We start from the raw sequence: 25,119 nt of genomic DNA on the forward strand, positions 1-25,119 counted from the left end.
GTGTGTTATTGTTAGGATAGAATAATGCTATGCAACATTAGAATGTCTTTAAAGAAATCGAATAAATAGTATTTGGTCATTGCTTATAAACTGTTATTTTCAGTTTTAGGATACCTTCCTGAGCTTTGGGAGTATAGTGTTTGTTTTTGTTTTGATGCATATGAAGTGTTCCAAACACTGTATATATATGCTCATTATATGAAATAGTTGTTGAGTACTCATCTCATGTTGTACTTTATATTATTAATAATTTATATTTCTTCCTAATTTATATGTGCACTAGATATTGTGGTGGTTTTACTCAGCTGGGCAGTTGAACTCCACCACAACTGCTCTCTCACTCTCCCCCCCTCAAAGGCAAGGGGAAGAAAATACGGTGGAAAGGGCTCAAGGGTTGAGATAAGGACAGGGAGATCACTCAAGAGTTATCGTCATGAGCAAAACACTCAACATAGTGGAAATTAATGTAATTTATTACCTATTACTAACAAGCTAGAGAAGTGAGAAAGAAAGAAAACAAAGTAAAAACACCTTTCCTCCATCCACCCTTTTCCACCTCCTCCTCCTAAGTGGTGCAGGGGAATGGGGGTTGCAGCCAGTCCATAATGCTTTGTCACCCACCACTCTGTCACTGTAACTTTCTGCCCCTGCTCCAAGTGGGGTTCCTCCCACGGGATGCCATCCTTCGTGAACTGATACTGCATGGGCTTCCCGCAGGCAGCGGCTCTTCAAGAACTGCTCCAAGATGGATCCGTACCATGGGGTCTATCTGTCAGGAGCAAACTGCTCCAACACGGGTCCCCCACAGGCGGCAGCTCCCCCCAGACCCCCTGCTCCTGCGTGGGCTCCTCTCCACGGGCTGCAGCTCCGGCCCGGGGCCTGCTCCTGCGGGGGCTCTCCATGGGCCGCAGCCTCCTCCAGGCCACATCCACCTGCTCCACCGGGGGGCTCCTCCACCGGCTGCAGCATGGAGATCTGCTCCATGTGGGACCCATGGGCTGCAGGGGGACAGCCTGCTCCACCAGGGGCCTCTGCACGGGCTGCAAGGGAACTCCTGCTCCCATGTCTGGAGCACCTCCTGCCCTTCTTCTGCACTGACCTTGTTATCTGGTTCTCACTCCTCACTCTCCCAGCTGCTGTGGCGAAGCAGTTTTTTTCCCTTTTTTCAAATATGTTCTCACAGAGGTGCAAACAACATCACTTATTGGCAGCAGGTCCCTTTTGGAGACGGCTGAAAGCGGTCCTTATCAGACATGGGGCAGCTGTTGGATTCTTCTCACAGAGGCCACCTCTCCAGCCCCCCACTACCAAAACCTTGCCACATAAACCCAGTACAGATACAGATATAGATATAGATATGGATGATATAGATAGATAGATAACTATCTTCCTTTGCTTAGGCAGTGGAAGAAGGGTAGCAACTATGCATTCACCAGCCCCATATATATGAAACTTAGTTTTCAACATGATTGAAATAAATAATAATTCCTTTCTCCTCTTCCTTACCCCAACTCCCATATATGCAATCACTACTGCATCTGTACATTCAGACGCATCAAAACATGTTACTCATTATTTTAATTCAGCTACCTCTAAACAACTCCTTCAGAATTTTAAATGTTCCTGATTACTGACAAATGAAGTAAAATTATGTGACTCACAGGCTTCCTATTCTCAAGCATGGTACTGGCATGTTATGACAATTTCCACTTTGTGGGTCACTTTTCATTTAGAAATGCACAGGGAGTTGAGTATCACTGCAGTTGCTTTATTTCCTGCTTGCAATTGATAAGGACAATGTGAAATTCCAAATCAAGTTAAGCAATAGCTCTTACCCTAATAATATCATCAACTCGGAAACACCTTATAAGCATGCTTTTATGAGATACTTGTATTACCCTGAATGTCATGTGTGGTTTAGAGACTGAAGTGCGGCTACAGAAGAAATGCTACTGTTCAACCCCAATACAGAAAATGAGCAATATAAAGCAAACAGATCAGTAGCTGCATCAGCAATGGCCACACTGATGTGTCTATAGGAAGTACAGGGAGATAAGATAGGTTTCCCCTTTTAACTGAGAATCCACACCAGGAATAACTGAAGACATGATCAAAAAATAGCGCCAAAAGACTTCCCTAGGATGGTAAGAAAAAGATCGGTAACTACCCTAAAGGAGTATTTTCATCAAGATCAAGAGCTAAGGGCTGCACTAATTTTGAAAATGTTTGGTACCTAGACTTGAATGGCTGAATGAGGCATAAAGATACAGACCAAAATTTTCCAAAATGACTAGTGATTTCGACAGAATAATTAATTATTTAGTAGTCAGGTAGCATGGAGTGAGTACTGACCACAGTCCATTTTAAAAGTCAGGAGCTTTTTTTTTTTTTTTTTTTTGAGAGAGATCACTGCTTCCTTATGTTCCTAATGACAAGTAAATGACAAGTAGATCTGTAGATCCCCATTGATGATCTACAAATGTTTACAGAGAAATGAATAAATGAATCAAGGGCTTAAAGAAATTAGTTTTAAATAATTATGTAGTGAATTAAAGGATTATTTTCTACAAGTTTCTGAAGGATTATTTACCACAGATTGAGAGGAAATACTTTGGATAGAAGAGAAATAGGTCTGGGGTAAGTGTCAATAAAATCTAATTGAAGATAAAATACTTTTCTAAGTCTTGTACCTATAATGAACTGACCAAATTGGAATTATTTTGCACTTATTTTGCATCCTCCTTTGAGTTGAAGCTTGGCATCAATACACCATTTCAGGTTAAGAGATGACTGTCTTTCTAAACGATAGTGCGAGGAAATATTTAGGAAAGCAGAATTTAATTATGTGATTTGGAAGGTGGCCAGGAACCAGGGGTTAACACTGGTACTGTTGCAAAGAGTGCTGTGAGAACTTTAATTGCTTCTAATGCCTAATGCCTTGCTTTCACATTTCATCTGGAAGACAACACCTTCAGCCTCCCGGTGTTTCATTGGATGTGTTAGTTCATCAATGCCAGCAGCTTCATTTCCTTTAGTTCCTAGACACTCCTAAGCAGTCACCCATGTAGTCTAATCCTCTTTTCTCTGTGTGTGTTGATGGCAGTTTCAGCACAGAAAAATGGTTGGAGGTTATGTGACATTAGATTGTGGAACAATTTTCTGAGGGAGTGGCTAGAAGCCTAATTACTACAGACGTTTTAAATTGAACTGGACAAAATACTAGAAAATGTATTATGCATTAGCATAAGTATGTGCTGCATCACTGGATAGACTTTTCTATGCTTGATTTTTTACAGCAGAGCATTGCCAACAATTGCACTGAAATTGCTGCAGTCTGATTCATTAGCTAACTTCAAGCAATAGGTCAATGTGACATTTCTAATTCAGGAGTTTGGTCACTGTAAGCTCCCTCTGTGGACACTGAGATGAGATGGGCACATCAGAGGTCATGTAGTGTCAATATTGGAATCGCCTCCTGAAAGCTCCTCTCTTTTCCTCTCCTATGGGATTAAAGAGAACGTAGGATGACTAGCAGAGTAGGTTTTCTGCTTGAATGTAATGTGTGTAAATACTTCAGGCTATCAGCTGCTCAGATCGCCTTCTGGAAAAGCCACTGTCTTCACTGATTAAAAGCAGTTTAAGGGGGAAAAAAATATGTAACATTTGTATTATCCCCTCTGCTTGTCATCCTACATTCTAGTTCCCTCTGAAAGAGGGAGGGAAGATGAGCTTTCACAGAGATTCATGCGTGCAGCTGGACTTCTGTCAAGGCAACATGTCTCCAGTTGAATGTAGGGGAATCTAGAGAGAGAAGCCTTTATAAATACCCCTGCCATCAATGAGTAAGATAAAACTAGAGCTAAATCGCATTTCTAGCACTATGTAAAAGCATCACGGTGAAGGAGTATTTTTTTCTTCCCTAAATAATCTCAATAAGCACAGAGAACTATAAACAGAGAACCAGTATGTTTCATAAAAGAGAATCAAGAAAGAGTGTAATATGGTTAGAAATGGCATTTTAAAGCTATACACCACTCTTTTTTTTTTTAAACTTACTATAGATTTAATATCTGTTATGATAGATGGTGTGTCAGAAGACTCCTAGAAAATGTTGAAATTGATTGCCAAATTAGTGACAACATTAATAACACTACATCCAGCACCTGGAATAGGGTAGTTAATGCTAGACATTTTTGTATGCCTCTTTCAGAATACTCTGCACAGGGCTGATCAGAGAAAATACCCTCTTTGAAGACAGAGCCTTAGAAAGTTAACTTTTTCAGGTGACAAAAAAGATTTGAGTTCCCCCTGCTGCTGAGGGCTGAGATCGTACTACAGAAGAATGTGTTTGTTGCATTCAAGCAATTCAATTCAATCCAAAACAATCCAATTTGTTTTGCTTAGGACTTGCTGTTGTTTTATTTCTACAATACCATAGGCATGCAAGGTGCTTCATAAGAACATACAGTCCTAGATGGAAAGCAATTGCAATGTAATGACAGAGTCCTTGTTTGTACAAGCTACACAAGGAAATAAGGATATTTAGATGCTTCCTTTTGTTTATTATCCAGATTCTGGGGAGTAAGAAAAGAAGGAATTGGAAGTGGGAGACAGAAATTTACCTCTCCTTGTTTCAGAGTATTTCTTTGAGACTCAGTCTTTCTTTGGTTGTCCTTCTTAAAGGGCCTACAGAAGACCTCTGCCCTTGATCATCCCTTTTGAAAGGGCAAGGTTAAGCCTCAGCTGAATGTGACAGAAGAGGATATACAGCTAGTTAAGGTGGGATCCCAAGGATTAGGTAGGAGAGAAATGAAAAGGGATGAAGGAAAGAACTGCCTTGCCTTAAATGAATGAAGAGAGAGGAATTAGAGCTAGGTTGTAGTTAGCAGGAAGAAAGATGGTGTTGTGACAACGAACATGAGTCTGACTTGGTGCAAAACAGGATGATTTACTGTGAAGCAGACTCTCGTTTGAAGGGAGAGTGGCACATATGACAAGAAGGAAGCAGAAAAAATGAAATAAAGTGATGCAGTACAAAACTCAGATAAGCCCAAAGCTGATGAGAATTTTCTTATACTTTCCCTATTTAAAATATATATGTATACAAAAATATCTTGTTTATTGTTCTTTCTGTGATCTCCCACAGTAAATTCACCTTTCATAAGGAAACAAATAAAGCTAAGAGTTACCAACCTCTCTGAGTCAAACTCACCTTTCAGCCAATTAGTTTCCACTTCCCTCCTTGAACCTCCCGCCCCCTGAACAATCAATATAAAAACCTTCTTTTTTACTGAGGGTTCAATAGAATTGGAAAATACTTTTGATGGGCTATGTGTTAATGACGGGTCATCCGGTCTTCTTCCTTATATTGCATATTATACTCCTAATTTATTCAGTATTTTCATGCATCCTCTGTTACACGCTGGTTTTCCAACTTTTGTGTTCAGTACCTTTGCGCTGCATATTCATGTTCCTCTTCATTTGGTACTTTACAGCAGTAATATTTCTCATCCTCTGTGACATTGCACTAAGCACACTTTGCACAGACCTATGTCCAGCCTCTCTCCGCTGCCCTGGATAATGTAAACCTCCTCCAACACACAAGTAGCATTCCTGCAATACCTCCTTTCATAGTCCTACATAACTGGGAGACTCACTCTTCCTGACCTTCAGAAAGATCAGCTTTTTTTTTTTTTTGTTATATTTTGAAAGTTTAGTATTTGGAAGATATATACAAATTGAAAGATTTTTAAGAACAGGATCTCTTTGGTAACAGACATCTTCTACATAGTGCATCAATCATACTTTAAATTTCAGGCTTCAGCTTTGTATGCATTACTGAGTTTTTAGTTTTGCTAAACATAAAACACTGAGTGTTTGCTACGTATACTGACTGATCTTGACCAGATTTTTAGATTAAGTTGTTACCCTAAACTCAGTATTTGTGCTCTTACAGGAAAGAATTTACACCTTTACATCAGAATACTTAAATTTTAACGTAAATTTTGGAAGTCTAGTCCTTATATACCAATATAAAGGCAATGGAAATGTGTTTTTTGGAGTGTGGAGAAGAAAGCTGGAGCACTGAGTGTAGGTACCAGTGTATCCCTACCTATATATCAACCAGACTCAGTGCTAACTGCTTATGTGCACTGATGGAAATTATCATCTCTTCCTTCTGCTTTTCTATGTGGTCATATGAGTGATAGCTGGTAGGGTCCCGTATTGGTTCCTGTAGCTCTCGTAATGCTTCCTTGAAGGCTGGTGGAAACCAATTTTAATGTGATATGACTTTGTGAGACTGGATCAGGGATGCACCATTTTTTTTAGATAATAATATCATAGTTTTTATGGTGCCAGTTATCTCAGAGGACCTCAAGAACCACCAGAGGTGTCTGTTGTTCTTTCAATTTGTATTTTTGTACAGTCACTGTCTGAAGTTCAGATTTTCAAATGCAGACAGCTTGGCTAATAATTTCAGTTTGTACTGAAATTTGTCAGTTTGTACCTGACCTTTGTTCATTTTAATTCAAATCAGGCTGTAATTCTCTTGTGATTTCACCATCATACACTAAAAGGTACTGTGTTGGTGCTGGCTTCCTTTACCAGTGAGATGAACTGTATTGTCTGCATTTGTTGGCAGCACAGTGTAGTGACCCAGCACATTTTGGTATATTCTTATGGGTCACATAGAGTCTGGCTAGTTTTGACCCTCTTTGCACATTATAGAATCCTTTTGCTTCATATGTTTAGAAGCAATATATATACGCTGGGCTGCCTTCATTTCTGTAAATACTTCATATTATTTAATAACTGTATGTTTTCTTTCAGATTTTTCTGCATATTCATTACACACACACACACACACATTTTATATATCTATAAGCATTTTTTATATAGGTATGTGGTAAATATAAAATGCTATTATATTGCTGGTATTGTGGTGTTACAGTGTACAAATTGGGAGCTGAAAGGACAAGACACAAAATTCTTCTCCCAGTGATTAGTGCTTCTGTTATGAAATTACTTGCCCTGTCAAGGATGATTTAGAAAGTAAAAAAGTCTGTAAGAGAGAATCTGGACACTACTGTACAGATTAACTATCAGTTCTAATTGTCCTAAACTATTAATTATATCCATGAGTATATTTTCCGGGACAAGCCAGAGGACTCAAGTAAGGTTTAAACCAGTGTAAGAAGCCATCCATCTATTACAATGGCTAAACTAAATGGCTAAATGGCTAAACTAATTTATTATGAATTAAGTGGTGCCAGTTCTTTGTGTAGGAAATTCTAAAATTATATTGTGTCCAGCATGCAAACAAAGGTTATGGAAAAGTTTCTGTACTTGAAGCAGTTTTTGCTTCTCTTTCAGATGTTGATGACTATAACTGGAACATGAACATAAGTTTAGATGCTATTACAGAATTAATAAAAAAGCTTACTCAGACAGAGAGACATGATTCCTATCTTGAGATTCTTATGATTTAAGGTTCACATACTTTACCCTCTTAGTCAAATTAGAATTCTATTGAAGCTAATGAACCTATTTCCCTGAATTTAAATTTACTGGATCAGTACACTTTTGGACAGATAGGTATAATAAAAAATTATGGAATCGATGCAGTGACAAGCTTCCCGTAAGAAAGAAATTTTGAGAAGATATTTGGATCCATGTGTAAAATAATTTAAATCCAAAAAAGAAAAAAAAAAGTATAAATGTATAGAATGGAAAAGTATAAATAGTATATAGATATAATATATATACTATAATAGTATATAGTCTATAGTATAGAAAAGTATAAATAAATTACCTTTTTGAGAATAAATAAATATTGTACTTTTCACTTTAAAGAAATAATCTTGTGTAGACTTTTATTGGGATTTGGGAGGTTTTACAAAAAATATTAATATGTACACACAACTATGAAAGCTTTGATCCCTTCTGTATCTAATGTTCTAGATGAACTTGGATGAAAACCAGAAACCAAAATGAGAAAAAAAAATAATATATATATAGTTATATATATATATATTATAACTCAGATGTGGGATTAATGAAACTTTTTTTTTTTTTTTCTCTAGGGATTTGACTTTCACCTCCATATCCCTGCAACAGTAATGCTGCTAGATTCCTACCACACTTCTTACTCTTTGAAGTTCATGATAGTTTCTGAAGTCATATTTCATTTGGACAGAGTTATTTCTTTCTCCCTGTTTGTGTGTATGTGTATGCCTATTGTGGAAAAACACCAGAGTTAACTCATGAAGTGCTCACTTTTTCTAGTGTTCATACAGATAAGCCTTTCCATATGAAAGGAATTTCCATAGGCTCCATATGACTATGGAACTAGCCACATGGAGTAGCTTTTGACATATAGGTAGAAAGGACTACACATGGAAGATGCTAAAATTGGCAATTTCTAATGTTTTTATTCACGTAAAAAGAGGTTGCATAAAAATATTACTCAAGGTAACATTTTTTGTAACGTGTAATATGAAAAGATGAATACTGGAGGAGCTATGATAATTTAATTTTATTATGCTGAATGTCTGTTTACAGCCTTACAAAGCTGCATTTACAACTTCATTTGTAACTCCAAAATATAACTCTTGAACCTGCTTGTTAGAAGAAAAAAAAAAAAAAAAAGGTCGTCTTTCTTGACACTGTAATTCAAAACCATCCCATTGATGTCTGAATGTAGTAGAAGATTTGGGGAGTACCATTACATAGAATGTCAAGGCAGAAAGCTTTTGATTCTATTCTGGCTCAGGTTAAATTGTAACTGAAAATATTCTCTTTCAGTTCTATTGCTAAGGGAAAAACCGAAATAATATTTTCAATTCAGTTAACGATTGAGAAAAATATGAAAAAATAAAACATAATAAAATTATAATCTGTTTCATTTTCTGTCAGGTTTGAAAAAGATTGCAGAATATACTGAAATCTTCATATTCTGATTTTGTTGAAGAGACAATAATAGTTCAGACTGTTTTGCAGTTTGGGTTTGAATTTTTTCCCCACTCTTGAATTTTTATTTTTTATAATGCAATGTTTTTATGATCTTTTCAGTTTTTTTCTTTGAGTTTTCTTATTAAAAGAATGAAAAATAGCATTCCTGATACTATTACCTTTGGATTCATGTCATGTTATGATGAATTGTAGAGGCCTGCTAGTATGCTCCTGATAGCTTATGGAACTTCATTGAAAGGTTAATTTGTACGAGATTTAGGATTTCAGTTTTCATTTGCTGAGAAAATTATGCACAGATTATATGTACTAGAAAGATGTTGGTGCTTTTTATTATTTTTTCCCTTAGCAAAGGATGTCTTGATTTTCTGTGCTTACAAACAGTTCAATAAGCCTAAAAGATAAATTACAGAAAAGTTATGTATAATAACATGTATAATATTATGTGCAATAATATGTATAATGTATGTTATAGGCATAAGATATCTATTATGAAAACACAGCAAGTTAGATACATACACATAAAAAGCATAAAGAAAAAAATATACAGATTTAAGTGAAAGCAGTATGAAATGCTTATGAGGTTTATGAAATGTGAGAATACTAGTAAGTGTGTACAACAATGTATATATTTTTAAAAGGCATCTTTTAGCACACTTTTTATTGCTGGAATTTAGACTTTTTTTTTTTTCTTCCAAGACTTTAACCTTAATATATAAACCCAAACCACCTGAATTACCTTTAAAAGATTTTCCCAGTTTCAAAAAATACATTTCTGACTTATTCCTGAGAATGGAGTAGACCCTACTTATCCCTCACCTGCCCAGTTTTGAATTGTAAAGGCGTCTGCAGAATTGTGGAGTATGCTTTTCACCGAGCTATTCATGTCCCAGATTTGTTGAGTCTAAATACTGTATGATAAGAGCTAGAAAATGGGCCCTGGTGTTCGGCAATCTGTAGCCTTGATAAACATCTGTGTCCATAATACTTCCATTAATAGGATGTACTATCCTCATACCGGAATTTCATTACGCTGCAGAGGCAGAGTAGCTGAGTAAGTAGAGATAACTAGTAGCTTATAAGAGCTCCATTAAGAACAGTTGTAGACATTTTGAGAAAAAATGAGGTATAACTATCTTTGAAGTCCTTTCCTGTTCTCTGAAAGATATTTAATAGTTATTTTATTTTCTTAGTGATTTTTTTTATATTATTATTAGTATTAGTATTAATCATTGCTTCCAGTAGAGTACCACTGATTTTTGTTTCAGGTACACATTACATAGTTACCATTTTCTGGTGGTCTTCTATAGTACAGATGCGGATATTGTCATGACTACTCATGTTGTATGAAAATGGAGTGTTGCTGCTGGATCAGTATGAGATGTACAAGAAAATAATACTTTCCATATCATTGTGTCACATCCAGAAGAGTGAACTGAAATCAGGTTCAGGGCAAAGGTTTTGACTATTATATATATATAATACATTATATTTATAGAGGTTATACAGAAAGTGAGTACCTTTATAAATAATGACTGTCAAGATTCTTGTTTTCACTCATGGCTGCTATGGTATAAGGACAAATGACAGTCTTTCATTATGCAGAACACTATAGTAATTTAAAAGCACTAGGAACTAATAGTTAGCCCCTATTCTGAAGAGCTTACAGTTAAATCATGAGACAAATCATGAGAGCAACCATCTTGTCCCAGTTTGTTCATTTCTGTATAGCTGTAGGAGAGGTGAGTTCTGCTGAGAGACAGTAGAGCAAGAATCCGTGATGGAAAAAGATGCTTCAGGTAAAAGCTGGGCAGGGGACACAACAGAAAGTAAGTGTGGGTATGCAAAGAAGCTCAGGCTTCTTTTCATAAGAGAAGGAAGAGTGAACAACTTCAGAGTGAGTTGATACACAGAAAGTCCTCAAAGAAAGACATAGAGGATGACAACAGGCTGGAGACAAGGACAAGAAACTAAACATTGTGACTTGGTTAAGTAGAATTAGAGGTTGGCTTCTGAGGTGAATCAAAAGGCAATACAGAGGGACTGAATAACTGCAGTGATAATAGCACATTTTCAAGAGAGCAGAAGCTGTAATTAGCTTTGAATTCAGCTGAAATAAAAAAGGACAGGTATAGATTCACCCACAGATAGAAACAGAAGACCATTTTGTTCTCATATTTGTGATGGATGTGAGAACCTCAACCAAGAATATGAAAAGAGAGAAATCAGTATTACTATACATCTCTGAAAAATTCCTTACTTTTTTTTCTTCCACTAAGCTGCTTTTTATTTTTTAATTATTATCTTTTGTAGAAGAAGAATAGTGTTTGTTTCTATCCATCATGCATAGTTCAATCAGATGGACTAATCAGTCTTCCAAAGAAAGACATTAGGAAACCAGTTAAGTCAGTCATGATGGTGCACCTGCATTTTCTTCATGTCTGGTCATCTTTTGTAAAAGTTACTTCTGCAACCTGATGCCCTTTTCCTCACACATTCCGTAGCAGGCTTTCATTAACCGTTCATTGACTTATAAAGAGAATCTGGAATTACCAATAGACATCTAAGGTGTAGGATAACTCTTTGGTTAGCTAGTAATACTTACTTGCAATCCATATTGGTGAAGGACTTGTATTTTCATTTCCTTTCATATTATGTTTTCGTTACAAAGGGTCTTCACAATTTTGGTGAGAACCTTTTTCTCACAAGTAACTGCTAAGCAAAAAAATTCTTCAGCTCCTTTCCTTCACTTATCTTGGGTAGACTGTTCAGACCATGATGTCATTCTCCTTTTCTTGCAAAGTATTTGATTGATAATTATTTTGCTAGAACCAATCTGAATTTAAAAATAAATCTGTCCCCCATTCATTGGGCAGTAGGACAATGACATTGCACATAATTTTTTGTAAACATACATCTTCCTGTCCCCTTTTCTAGCCCCTGTGTATGCTTTATATAAATTTATTTTAGTTTAGTTTTAAAAAAATGTTGATCAGTCCTGATCTTGGATGGAGAATTTAGAGTTGAGAAGATAGAGGTATGTTCAGTGTAAGAATGGGGAAAATAGAAGATGTGATACTAGATTTCTCATGTGGAGAGAGGTAATTTAATAGAAAGTAAATTGTGGTTTTGCCGTAGTGAGAGAGGAGTAACATATAACATCTGCTTCAGGGTAAACGCTTGCAGATAACTCTAGAATAGTTAATCAAATGTTCAAATACATTATTACTCATCCTTCTGCCTCTGTCATAACTGACCAATGATTTTTCAAGAGTTTTAAACTAAATTTACAAATAATGTACCAAGGAGGAGTAAAGGGTGGTATGTTCAGTAAGAGTCATATATTGCTCTATAGGACAAAGCATGAAGGCCATAGCTCTGTCTAGGCCAGTATTCTACCAAAATGGATGGAAAGTAACATAAGAGAACAGTTAGCAGTATTTCTCTGGTATGCCATCTCTGGTAATGCCAAAAACCTACTGAAGAAGAGACTGCAAGGGCCAACCTTTTTCTTTTTTTTTTCTCCTTTTTCCATTTTCCTTTTTTTTTTTTTTTTTTTTTTTCATAGTCCCTGAAGGCTTTTTTCTAAGCATTGCTGTTTGAACCCATGTACAGTTTAGCCTTCATGGTACGTTCATCCAATCAGTTAAAATTTTTGTCAGGAAATTTCATATGGTGTCTCTAGTTCTTCTATTTTATGTTGTTATAAGAAACGGTTCACTTTTCCTGTGGCACTCAGAATTGTGTGTGTGAACATACGTATGTACTCCTCTAGTAGATTAAACTGTTTAATTTGCCATCATAAGGTGTTCCTGTACTTGACCTTCCTTTGAACCTTTGTAGTTCAACTGTATCTTTCCAGTTTTAAAACTGCCTAGGTAGTACAGCTTATGTAGTAATGCTTTGTTTTGTTTTGTTTTTCTGCTTTGTTTTCCATCCTTTTCTTAATAACTTGTACCATTTTGCTTCCAGTTCTGACTGCCACTGATCTCTAGGTTGATGTTTCTTTTGAAACATTTCTAGTATGATTTCCAGATCTTTCTTTTAGATGCTAATAGCTAATTTGGAGTATATCACTGTGTATCTATAGCTAGAGCTGTTTTTTCTATGTGCATTACTTTGTTTTTATTGGCATTGGATTTCAGTTGCCGTTTTATCATCTGGTTTCACAGCAGTGTTAACATCTCTTTGTAGCTTTCAAAATTTTCCTTTTACCACTCAGAATAATGTATTTCCATAGTGTATGCACTTCATGGTTCCAGCTCAGCAAAAGCTGCAGCATCACAGCTTCTTAGTTGTCAGACATTCCAACTCATGTTCACCTGTATTTTTGTATTTTTGTTAATAAAATTGTGCAGATTTCTCTGTGTAAGACAGATTATTAGGCTTCAGACTATCCTTGTTATTATTTTTTTTCTTTTTATGTTTTCCTTGTTCCTTTGTAGGGCAAGGATGCTAAAAGTAGAGAGAATATAACTGTGCTTAGTTCATTCAATATACATAGATAATATCACCTCCTGTTGTTTGAAAGAGGGAATTTCTGAGATGGGTTGGGAATTTTGGTTAGAAAATAAGCCTTGCAGCTCTTGGGTCTCTTTTCAGTCTGGTGTAAGTTGTCAATTGCTGTTTCAAAATTTCTCTTTAGTGTAAAATGATCAGTTGACTATGCTAACCAGTATTTAATCCAATTGAATGCCAGCTTTTACTTTTTTTTTTTTTTTTTTTTGTAAAGAAACTTTAATAGATTGGAAGCTTGAATGGAACTTATGATTATTAAGTGGCTGGAAATTATACCTCAGGCTCCTGATAACCTATAACATTAGGTCATGCAAATTCACAAACAATTGTGCACAGCTTGCTTTCAGGAATCCTTAACCATTAATAAAAAGTCTATACCCAACAAATACTTAGTTACAGCACAAGTCCTAGTTCAAAAACTTTCAAGTCAAGATGATTTCTTCTCTGTTAAATCAAAAAAACTTGGAAATGGTAGGATTTTTGACCATCAGAAATTTATAAATTGTCTCACAGTTTATGTGTCACACAGTCCAGCCTGTGTGAAGTAATTGCCTCTGTAAATCTGAGCTTCTAGCCAAAGTGACTTCTGACCCCATATCTCTAATATGGCACGTTCTACTTGAAACAAACTGATGAGAATAAAGAAATTATTTTTGTCTTTGTTATTATCATTATTGTTTTAATTTTTAATTTGTTTGTTGGTTTGTTTGTTTGCTTGGTTGGTTGGTTTGGCAATTATTTATTTATTTATTTATTTTTGTTTAAAGCAATTTGTTGGACATAATTGTTTTTTGAGGTTAATAAGAAATTGAAACATATCCTGGCATAAGAGATAAAAGAAGAGTTGCATTTGGGATTTACTTTTTTCTTTTTTCTTTTTTTTTAATATTCTTCCCTGTCATCCTAAAGCTTAATTTTTATTGTTAATTTATATATTTTGTATTATTTTTATCTACACTATACTTTTTACATCTGTGTTGTAGAATAACAGTATTCTAATTCTCTTAGCTTAAAAAGGCATTTCTTGTAGATGCATTACAAACGTTTAATTTTTCATAATTACTGGATTTTTTGCATTTCTTTTTCATTGATTTTTAGATGTTAAGTATTTTTTGTTGTTGTTTATTAATAAATTTAGTGTTGTTTTAGGTTTGAAGCTTTGAAAGAGAATATAAAACCTATTACTTTTGAGGCAACTTCATTCATTGCTACTTATTAACAAAGATTAATAGTACTTAAAATTATAATTTAATTAGACCTATCAAATAGATGAAACAGGAAATCAGGTCATATATATGTGTACTGTTAATGTAACTGAATGTCAAACTCATTATACGGTATTATAATTTTGCCACATTTAGGGTAACTTTAAGAAGAAGTACTTGAAATAGTTGGCATTTACAGCACATATAATGTCTCTGCCTTTAGGCGTAGCCTGAGGCTTAGAGCATTTTTAGCAAGCAGAACTCTAATAGAATCCATTTTCATAAATGAAAACAGAATTTAAGTTATTCTTCCCAGGGATTAGCTATCTGGGACTATTCAGGAATGTATTTATATTAGTGTTAATTTCCTTTAGCATGCTAATTTGATTCTATTTCACATTTGTATGCTCAAGTACAAACTCCTTCAGGACCATCCCTACGTCAATCAGCACATGCAAATACGTTCTTGCCGTTTTGCTTAAGCTACTCTTGAAAGAAATTTAGGGAAGTAGATTTATAAAGTATTTCCAAGGGATTTCATTTCTTAACGGTTAGCTTTACGTTTGCTATCCATATTAACAAAGTAGCATAGTCACATATTGCTAGAAGCTTATCTTAATTTTACATATTATATTAGAAAATATGAGTCTCTTAAATCATTACTAAAATAGCTTACATTTTATAGCTGATAAGAAATATTAGGCCCCTGGATCTCCTTCCAACTATTGTATTCTAGTAGAAATTTCTTCACAATACCATTTTCCAGTAGTGTACATGATTTGGGTAGCATACGGTTAGGTTTCTGCCTGAACATTAGTCTAAATTTTAAGCAACTCTTTGGTTAGCAGACTTACTTATTTTGTCTTTTAGGTTACTAGGTATTTCCAGGTCCCCTTCATAAGATGATAACTAGATGATGAATGTCTATTGAAGGGGTATGAGAAAAGCAGTAAAGGTGAAACTTTTTGTTAAAGGTAGTAATAAGGAATAAGAGATTTGGAGTCAATTTTGGAGAGAAAAAGAAAGAGACTTACAGAAAAAGAAGCAGCATAATGTAAGAGAATGCTATCGTTTAGATGACATAGGTTAGAAGCAGAAAGAGGAGGAAATTAGCACAACAACAACAAAAACAAAAAAAGATGCAATGATCTGTTATGGTATGATTAAGTCAATAATGATAAAAATGGCATCAAAAAGTAATATGTAGTAAGGCACATTCAAAAAAAAAATATATATAATATGCTGTGTCTGTTCTTTCTAGAGTGTTTGTGTTGGTATCCCTTATGTGCTTATGAACTCAACAAGTATGCGAATAAGACATCGATTGATAATGTGTTAGAGCTAAAGGCACAATAAGGTGAATAACAGTATTCTGTTTTCTGTAAACTGTATGTGGATTTCATATGGATTTCAAGAGCGGTAGTACAGTTGTTTTCACCATTTTATTCAGTATTTTGTCGTATGATGTCTTATAGTACTTACTGTTTTGGCAACTAGACATGAAGTAGATTTTCCAAGGATCATCTTTGCTACATACAAGTTCACAAAGTGATTACTTCTCTTTGAAGATTTCGTGTCACACTATTTCTCTGGTTTAAAGCTTGTGTTTCAAACCCGAGACCCGTGTTCTGCGCAGTCTCCTTCTGATTATGTAGCTGATTCAAGGACCACAAATAGAACTCCTAAATATGTGCCGTTGAAGGTCAATCTGAAATGTCTTGTAGTTTTCTGGATTACAGACAAAATGAAGGCAATTTCTTCTGTGTTGTAGTGTGTGATGTTTCAATGGTACATGCATGTCTGCTCTTTGGTGTCACCTGAATATCAACAGCCAGTATCCCCATCTTCAGACAGTGGCACAGAGGAGTTTCCTCCCAATTAATTCCTTATTTTTCACATGACTTAAGTCCTGGAAGGTATTCTCATTGTACAGTATCACTTTTGAACTCTCTGGAGAAGCATTAGTGGAACACATTTTTATTATTGTTATTTTTAGTTGACAGAATAAAACCAAAGGTTCTTTCTTCACATCGTTTTTTTTTTGAAATTTATAAAGAATGTTTTTAAGGATGTATCTAGTTTCATTACTTAAAAAATCCTGTAACTTCTTCAGAACTAGAAAATTGGATAATAAAACTTGATCTATAGAAGCCCAATATTCTCAGAGTCTTTGCTACAAGAAACCTTTGTCTGAGGAAGCTCATGGTGTTATTTCATGAAATGAAAACATTTTTTTTTTTCAATTATCAGTTCTGTCATTAGAAAGACAGCTGTTATGTTGGCTTTGAAATATTAGCTTGCTTCTATATGATAATAATCCTTGATCTTTGATAATGATGATTGATGATATTACTGTTCAGTGTCTCCCTAAATATATGATAAGCTTTACTTACGGATTGTAATGTTATTAGTAAAGACTTAAAAGTCAGGGCAAGTCCTACAGTCCAGAAAAACTTCTCCCATAGGTATGTACATAATTAAGAAGTCTTCTATGTGCCAATTCCATTTCCTGTGCAGCTCTGTCTTTTCTTATACCCACAGGATCTAAAACTCATGTATGAGAGTAATGGGGACTTGGCTTCTGATCTCTGTGTTTTTTCCTTTTAAAAATCATTCCTGAAATCATTTTGGCTATGGTTCTAATATCAGGCTGGTGATTGCTGATTGTATTTTATAAATTAAAAAATTTTTAAAAAATTAAATTAAAAATTTAAAACCTCATTTCTATTGTATACCTAATAGGCTAAGAAAGCTACCAGAATATATATGTATATGTATATACATTTAGAGACTTCTAACATTTGTGATTTTTTGTGTACTAGATCATTTATGGTATGCTCCACAAAAGTATGCTGTAGTTTAACTCTGTAACAGATGAAAATCCCATCTAAGTGTGTTTCTTTAGATACAGTAGTTGCGTTTTCCAAAATAGTGCTCAAATCCTTCATAAAAAATAATGCAAATTAGATCTCTGCATATACAGCAGTTACAGCCTTTATTCACATTACATTTACATTTTGGTTTAGTATTCAACATTTTGTTTTAAAATTTGACAATTTATAGGATATAAGAACACAAAACATGATCATTTCTTTTACTGTTAGTTGCTTGTGACATTTGAGATGAATCTGGGTGTCTTGTGGCAGACATTGTGCTTCTGGGATTACTAACACCAGTATTACGATGCCAGGACAAAATATATGACAGCAGCAGATACCTCACTTCTGAAGCAGGAGATGGAATGAACATCAAAACCAAACACTTGGCAGAAGTCACATACTCCATTGTCAGTTCTCTAAAGAGATATTACAAACAAGAGTAAGGGAATAAAAAATGCATATAGTAATTTTCAGTGTCATTGTAAAAGAAAGACACAGACACCTATCTGCAGTAGCAATTTATGCAGCACTGGTGCTCCACACTGCCCTATGACATATTCTGCTGGCACAGCTGGTTTTTGTTACCCAGAAACTGTTAGGCTGTATTTCATATCTCACCTAACTGCTGCAGTTCTTCAATGTTTAAGCTTACCATATTTTTGAAAGCAGGTAGCAACAAGGACAGTGATTTATTTATTTATTTATTTTAATTATCAAAGTTGCTGATTAAACTTAGAATCGTAGAATCACAGAGTGGTTTCGGTTGGAAGGGACCTTAAAGATGATCTAGTTCCAAGACCCTGCCATAGGCAGGGACACTTTCCACTAGACCAGGTTGCTGAAAGGCCCATCCAACCTGTCTCCTTAAGTTTAATATTATTACTAATAGAGCTGGATTTTATTAAGTGGTATAGGGAGAATTCTGCTAGTCAGCTGAGTCATCAACTAGATTGAAATACCACTCTGTAACCTCTTGGATTTTCAGAAATGTTGCTCAGTTTGTTTAAGGAGTCAAGGGAGTTTGGAGGAAATGGTAAGTGAAGTTACTATAAATGCAGCATAAGGAAGTCCCTCTGTGCAACATGTTGTTGCCCCTCTTAGCATACAACTCACCTCTTACACTGCTTGAATGCAATATAGAGTGCACCCTGCTTCTTCTATTGCCATGGACTGTAACACAAAGTCAGCAAGGCAGCTGGAGCCATTTAATCAAATCTGTGTTTCATCTAACCTTTGCCAGATGTACCCCATAAACAAAACTGAAGTGTGAGGAATAAGAGGAATAGCAAAATCCTGTTTAAACAATTTATTTTTGAAGTCTACAGAAATCCTATTATTTTTACACAACACTGATGGCATAAGCTACAAGGCATGAACGTAAAAATTACTGTGCTTCTAAATGAGAGTGGGATTACTACAGATTTCATGAGAAAACAGCAACAGCAATTTCAATGGACTTGATGCAGCACTGTCTTTACTCATTTGAGTACTGAGTCATTTAGTTTAATGCTTATGCTTAAAATATGCACTTTCTGATTGAAAACTAATATATCTGAACAATTTTCTAACATAATATGGTACTGATAATATTCTGGCTATTCAGAATCATCATCAGATACAGCATTCAGTTAAAGCAGGAACTTCTCTTAAAAGAATCAAAAAATATTTCCTGTCATGTCCAATGCAATGAAAGTAAAACAGGTAATTTTCGTTCACTGTGTTTGTGGGAAAACAGATGAGCTTATTATATTTTTTTCTTTCCTTACCATTTCTGTCTCAGCCTACAATGAAGTATTTATTCCTCAGGTTCTTTTCACATATTGTCCAGTGAAACAACTGCATATGCCATAATACCACCGATTTCTTAACCAGATTGTTACAGACAAGCTACAGAGAGACAGGTTTTATTATCGTAATTTATCTTGAATTTCATACATCCAAACAGGAATGAAATAGCCTCTTAGCATAATTGTATTAATATGTTATCCATGGAATCACACTCCATGATGTGAACAGAAATTCACTATCGGATTAAATCATTGCAATATCCTCATAGCTGGGTGGCAAACTCAGGCTGAGGATCTTGGTGAAAGTATGCATTTAAGTAATGTCAGCTTCAGCAAACCAGGCTGACCTTAATCAGCTTTTTGTTTTATGGCTTTGTATATGTGGAGGCAGTATTTCCTGAACAGCCTCATAATTTATGATCAGCCTGAGTAATTCAAAAGAACTAAAGCAAAAAAATAAAATAAAATAAAATAGAGAAGACAAGGAAAATGAAAACCACATAGTAAATCCACCTGCTCATGAATGTCTCAGATACCACTGCCCATTTAAAAGCTTTTCTTTGAGATCTGAGGTGAAAAACGGCTATTATAGAAACTGTCTAAATTTAATTGCCTAAGTTTTCCTGCTAGGGCCTTAAGAGCTGAAGCTTACCAAAATTGACTATATGGCTCTAGGGCTAAAGGACCATGGGGCCCCCAATGGTGTCTCCTCAATCCTGCTGGTAAAAGGCAAAAGCTTAGGTGGGAGCAGATGAATCTTACTCGATAACACACTTGAACATCTGGTGTCAACAACAGGGATTTGCCTTTTATGACCATGGGATTCACTTTGAGGACTGAGGATTTCAGGGAGAAACACAGTCCACCTGATAAAGTGGGGCAAGAGCATCTTTGGCAACAGTCTGGCCAACCTAATAAGGAGAGCTTTAAACTATGAATGTTGGACACAAGTGAGGAAGGTGTGGACAGGGTTAGAAAGCAAAGTTTTCTGAGTGATGGGAAGGAGAGAGACCACAGGAATGACAAAAATTAGCAAAGGGATACCTGCCCTCAGGGTGTAGGTACATAAATAAACGCAGCCTGGAAAACCAGTAGGTCACAAAATGCAGCACCATTAGAATAACTGAGATATGCTAGGAAGGCTCACATAACTGGAATGTGGTGATAAATGGGTGCAAAGTCCTCAGAAAGACACAGAAGGTGAGGAGTGGGCTGCTCTAGGGAGAAGGAGCAGCACAGATATATGGAGCTCTCCTATAGGACAAATAATAGGCTAGTAGAGAGCTCATGGGTCAGGATTGGAAAAGAGGTGCAACATGATTGTAGAATTTTGTTACAGACTGTGTGATCAGTTGAGAAATGGAATGAATTCTTTAAACAATTTGATGAATTCTCAGTATTACAGACCATGGGAGCCTTTAACCTTCCTGAGAGATGCTGAAAGGTCAGTATGGTAGGACACAACCTTTCCTGGAGGTTTCTAGAGACAGTATTGGGGATAACTTCTTAAAACAGGTACAGGATGGGACAGTCAGGTGTGGCACACAGATGGATTCACAGACAAGGAAGAACTACTTGGGGATATAACAATCAAAGGCAGACTTGTCTGCAGTGTGAAACAGTGGCAGATCCTGAAGGAAGTGACAATGGAGAGTAGCAGAGTACAGACTCTACTTCAGGCAAATAGACATAAGCATAATCAGGAAACTTGTAGGTGGGAACCTGTGGGAGACAGCTTTGAAATGTAAAGCATCTCATAAAAGCTTGAAGAATTTTAAGCTTTGGAATGGTTTATCCAATACTAAGCAAAATGCATAAATGTATCAGGAGACTGGCTTCACTAAGCAAGGACCTCATGTTGGAGCAATAATACAAAAAGGCAGTTAACAGGAGATGGAAGCACGCACAGGCTGCAAAGGAGGAATTTAGAAACATTACTCAGGCAGGCAGGAACAATGTTAGAAAACTTAAAGGGATATCAAGAGCAACAAAAAACTTCTACTGAACAAAGAAAATATGGTCCCAATTGTAAACAGCACGGGTGATTTAGTAAGAATGGATACAAATAGGTCTGGAGTACTCAAAGCTTTCTTTGCCTTAGTCTTCACCAATAGAGTCTTGTAGATCCTGAAAGACTCAAGGAGAAGAACAAGTAGCAGTGGTTGAGGTTTGAATCTAGGATTGTTTTAGGGAACTAAATCCATACCTACCCAAGGCATGTGATGAGCTGCATTCAAGGTTGCAGACAGAGTTGGTCAGAGGGTAGCTTTTCCTAACAGCTTTGAAAGGTTGTGGAGAGGGCAGAAGTCTCAGGATACTGAGGATTAATGACAAGAGGAAGTCAAATGTTGTTCCCATCTTCAACAAAAGACAAAAAGATAAGCCAGGAATCTACAAACCCATCAGCTTCACTCAGACACTGAAAAAATCATGGAGCAAGTCCTATCAGAGCACATTTCTAGGCACATGAGGGAGATGGTGACTGGGAGCAGTCAGCACAAATTTACCCAGGGTAAATCATGTTTAACAAACCTGATTTCTTTTCGCAATAAAATTACTGGATTTCTGGATGACGGGAGGATCAAAAAACTTTACCAAGGCTTAGATAGTGTCTCTCACAATATTCTTGTATCCATGTTAGAACACTGCAGTCTGGGTAGCCAACTAGATGTGTAAAAGTCTGGTTGGATAATAGGGTTTGTGGTAGTCATTAATAGGTTGTACTCTAGCTGGAGGCCGGTGGTAAGTACAATAATGCAGGGCACTGTCTGGATAGTCTTGTTAACACCTTTATTACTAGAGGAGCTGATGGTATGCAGTCTCATCAAGTTTTCAGATACCATCAAATAGAGAGGATCACTTTAAGCGCTTGAAGTCAGAGCTACCATCCGGAGGGTATATAGGAACGGCCTGACAGGAACCTTATGAAATTTGACAAGAAAAAATGCAGTCTTACACCTGAGAAGGAAGAGCTCCTTGCAGTGATAATGTCTGGAGACTGATGGGTCTGAAGAAAAGGCCCTGGTGTTCTTGGCAGACAGCAAGCTGAACTTGAGACATCAGCTACCTGGCAGCGGAGATGGCCACCAGCCTCCTCGGCTATATTAACAGGAGCAGAGCCACTGGATTATTCCTCTTCTCTTCAGTACTCACTAAAACAGATGTAGAAAACTACATCCAGTTTTGTCCTCACAATAGAAGACAGGCATTAATAAACTAGAGTGAGTTCAGCAGAGGATGCCGTGATTGTTGGAGGCTGGAGCTCCGTAAGGAGAATCTGGAGGAACTGGTCCTATTCAGCTTGGAGAAGAGATGACCTGGGGACAGCAAGGGGGCTAACAGCAGCCTACCTTTAGTTTATCAAGAGGATGGAGCCAAACTCTTCACAATAATGCAACATGGGAAAACAAAACAGACATAAGTTAAAATGTCAGTGGTTAAGATGAAATAAGGAGAAGCTTTTTTTCCCCATGGCACCAGTCAGGTATTGGAACAGGTTGCCCAGAGAGGCTGTGCAGTTTCCCCATCTCTCTTTGTCCTTGGAGGTTTTCAGGACCTGACTGGGTGCAGCTCAGAGCTGTCTGGTCTGACTACAGACTTGCCCCTGCTTTGAACAGGGATTTGGATTAGAGACCCCCTGAGGTCCTTTCCATGCTGAAATAGCTTATGATTCCGTGACATCCTACGTATTTATCTGTATGTCTTTTTGTGATTGTTAAAGAATCCCAGAGTGATGAGTTCAGAATTAAGCATATTAACTTGTATAAATCTACTATTACATGAGACTAATTCCATTCTCACTTTCTGAAGGTGACAGTCACTGGTCAGCAATTACAAGCTATCTAATGTAGAATTAATATAACTTAAGTTTTAGAAGGTTTAGCACTTAGTCTGAGCTGATCAGCCAGGCTTTGTTAGTATTTCATGGGAAAAGTTAAGTACTTTCAGAGGGCTCTTGGTCTCACCTGCCTCAGAAAGCTGTTTTAGAGTGCAGTACATTGCCCTTGGAAAAGCTTATCTCTTCTCACTGAAGAACGTGATAAAAGTATTTTAGATTAAGTGTCAAGTTTTGGATAGCTTTGAAGTTAGATGAGGTGAGTCCTTCCTTCAGCCTGCTTTTCTTTATCCCCACTTCCATTTCCCAATATCCCACACCACTCAATAAAGTCTGTGCAAGAATATTGTTCAAGAAGAGAATGTACCCTTAACAAATATAATGATTTTTATAATCTTCATAATTAGGTAAATCAGTAACAGTAATGCCAGTAATAGAACAGTTGTACAAAATACAAATTTTATCCACACCAGTTTTAACAGCACTGCAAACAAAGTTTGTAGCAATAATTTTATTTTATTTTTTAAGGTAAATTCTGGATAAGAATTTCCTATTGTAGGCCAGTTTATGCTACAAGGAAAGAAAATCTAGAAGGCTGGGGTAATCCATTTGCAGAATTGTAGGATATCTTCCTCTTACCTATTAAGACAGCATAAAATCCTTTTAAAAAAGAAAAGTTTGAAGACAGATTTTTAATCTTTGGTTAATCCATAATTGACAAAACATCCTTTGCTTCTTTATCACTTGAACCTTAGAGTTCAGAAAATTAAAGGGTATACTATACTATAAAGATTAGTACTTCAAAGTCATTTAAGCAACATGTGGGTGGCGGTGTTTTTTTTTTTTTTCCAGTTTTTATGGTTATTACTTTAATTTATATTTTAAACAGCATATAAAAATAAGGAAAATGTTGCTCAAATGTGGACAAAATAACTTTTAAAACGAGTAGTGTTAGAGTTAGTTTTTTCAAGTTTTCATTTGGTGTAGTCAATAGAAAATGTACAATTTGAATTCATAACTCTGGATCCTTTGCAAATACAAGAATAAGGCATTAAACTTCACCCGTACTGAATTATAGAAATACATATCGTCTGTAGTAGTTATTAAAAAATAGGTAAGTGTCAAATATTAGATATTTAGAAATGGAAATGTTACTTCTCATCTTCTTGTTCATCTGCTATTCTGTATTTAAGTCTTTGAATGTCTGTGGTTTTAGCCCTGTGAAATTCATTGTCAGTCCAGTGGGTTAGTGCTATAGACATCACTGAAATTATTTTCTAGTAATGAGATTATACCAGTCACACCACATCTCTGATGGGAGCACTTTAGAGAGCAAAACATTGATGGTGCTGACATTATACTAACGCTGTCTTATCAAAATAATTCCATACCAAGTGCAGTCATGTGTAAAAGGTTGCAGATACCTGACACAAAAAAATATGTCTTTTGATAAAACAAATTGCTGTAGAATTTAAAAGTTACACTTACTGAGAATCAGATTGTCACTCAGGAAATGTCATTGCTGCATCCTTTTGGCCTGTAATCAATCTTTGCACACGGTTCAATCCTGCAGAAAGGTTTGAGGTACACAAGTAATGTTTAAAACAAAACTATTACAACTATACCATGATATGAATTAAGTAGAATAGCATTATTCCAAGTAATTACCAAAAAAAAAAAAAGTACAAAAGTTAGTCTGCCTTTTTTGACTTTTACCTTTACAGTTTTCCTCTTGGATTTTAACTAAATCTTTCTTGGAAAACTTTAATTGTTACAAGCTCTTCACCATCTTCATCAGAGTAATGTTACCATAGGACGCAAGTGGTAATAGTCACTAGTGGTAATATCATTCGTTTCTTGCAAGGTGAGAAGATTATTTAAATGGGGGAGTGAAACTATTTTTTCCTCTCTTCTTTAGCTCACAT

The 25,119-nt window shown here is 36.0% G+C and overlaps 1 protein-coding gene across 8 annotated transcripts in view; it reads left to right on the forward strand.

Moving 5' to 3' along the window:
- The window catches only part of TAFA5 (TAFA chemokine like family member 5), a 438,585-nt gene that overhangs the window by 235,106 nt on the left and 178,360 nt on the right, over window positions 1-25,119 (forward strand). The window contains exon 4 of one of the 8 annotated variants that reach the window (XM_048049024.2): window positions 8,085-16,860. The exons of the other annotated variants lie outside the window; for them this stretch is intronic. Within the exon in view, the coding sequence (XP_047904981.1) occupies window positions 8,085-8,092 (8 nt within the window). The 3' untranslated portion in view covers window positions 8,093-16,860. Of the gene's footprint in view, window positions 1-8,084; window positions 16,861-25,119 lie in introns of those variants that run through there. 8 annotated transcript variants of the gene reach the window in all.

Source organism: Anser cygnoides, chromosome 1 (genome assembly GCF_040182565.1).
Source record: "Anser cygnoides isolate HZ-2024a breed goose chromosome 1, Taihu_goose_T2T_genome, whole genome shotgun sequence".
Taxonomy (NCBI): Eukaryota; Metazoa; Chordata; class Aves; order Anseriformes; family Anatidae; genus Anser; species Anser cygnoides.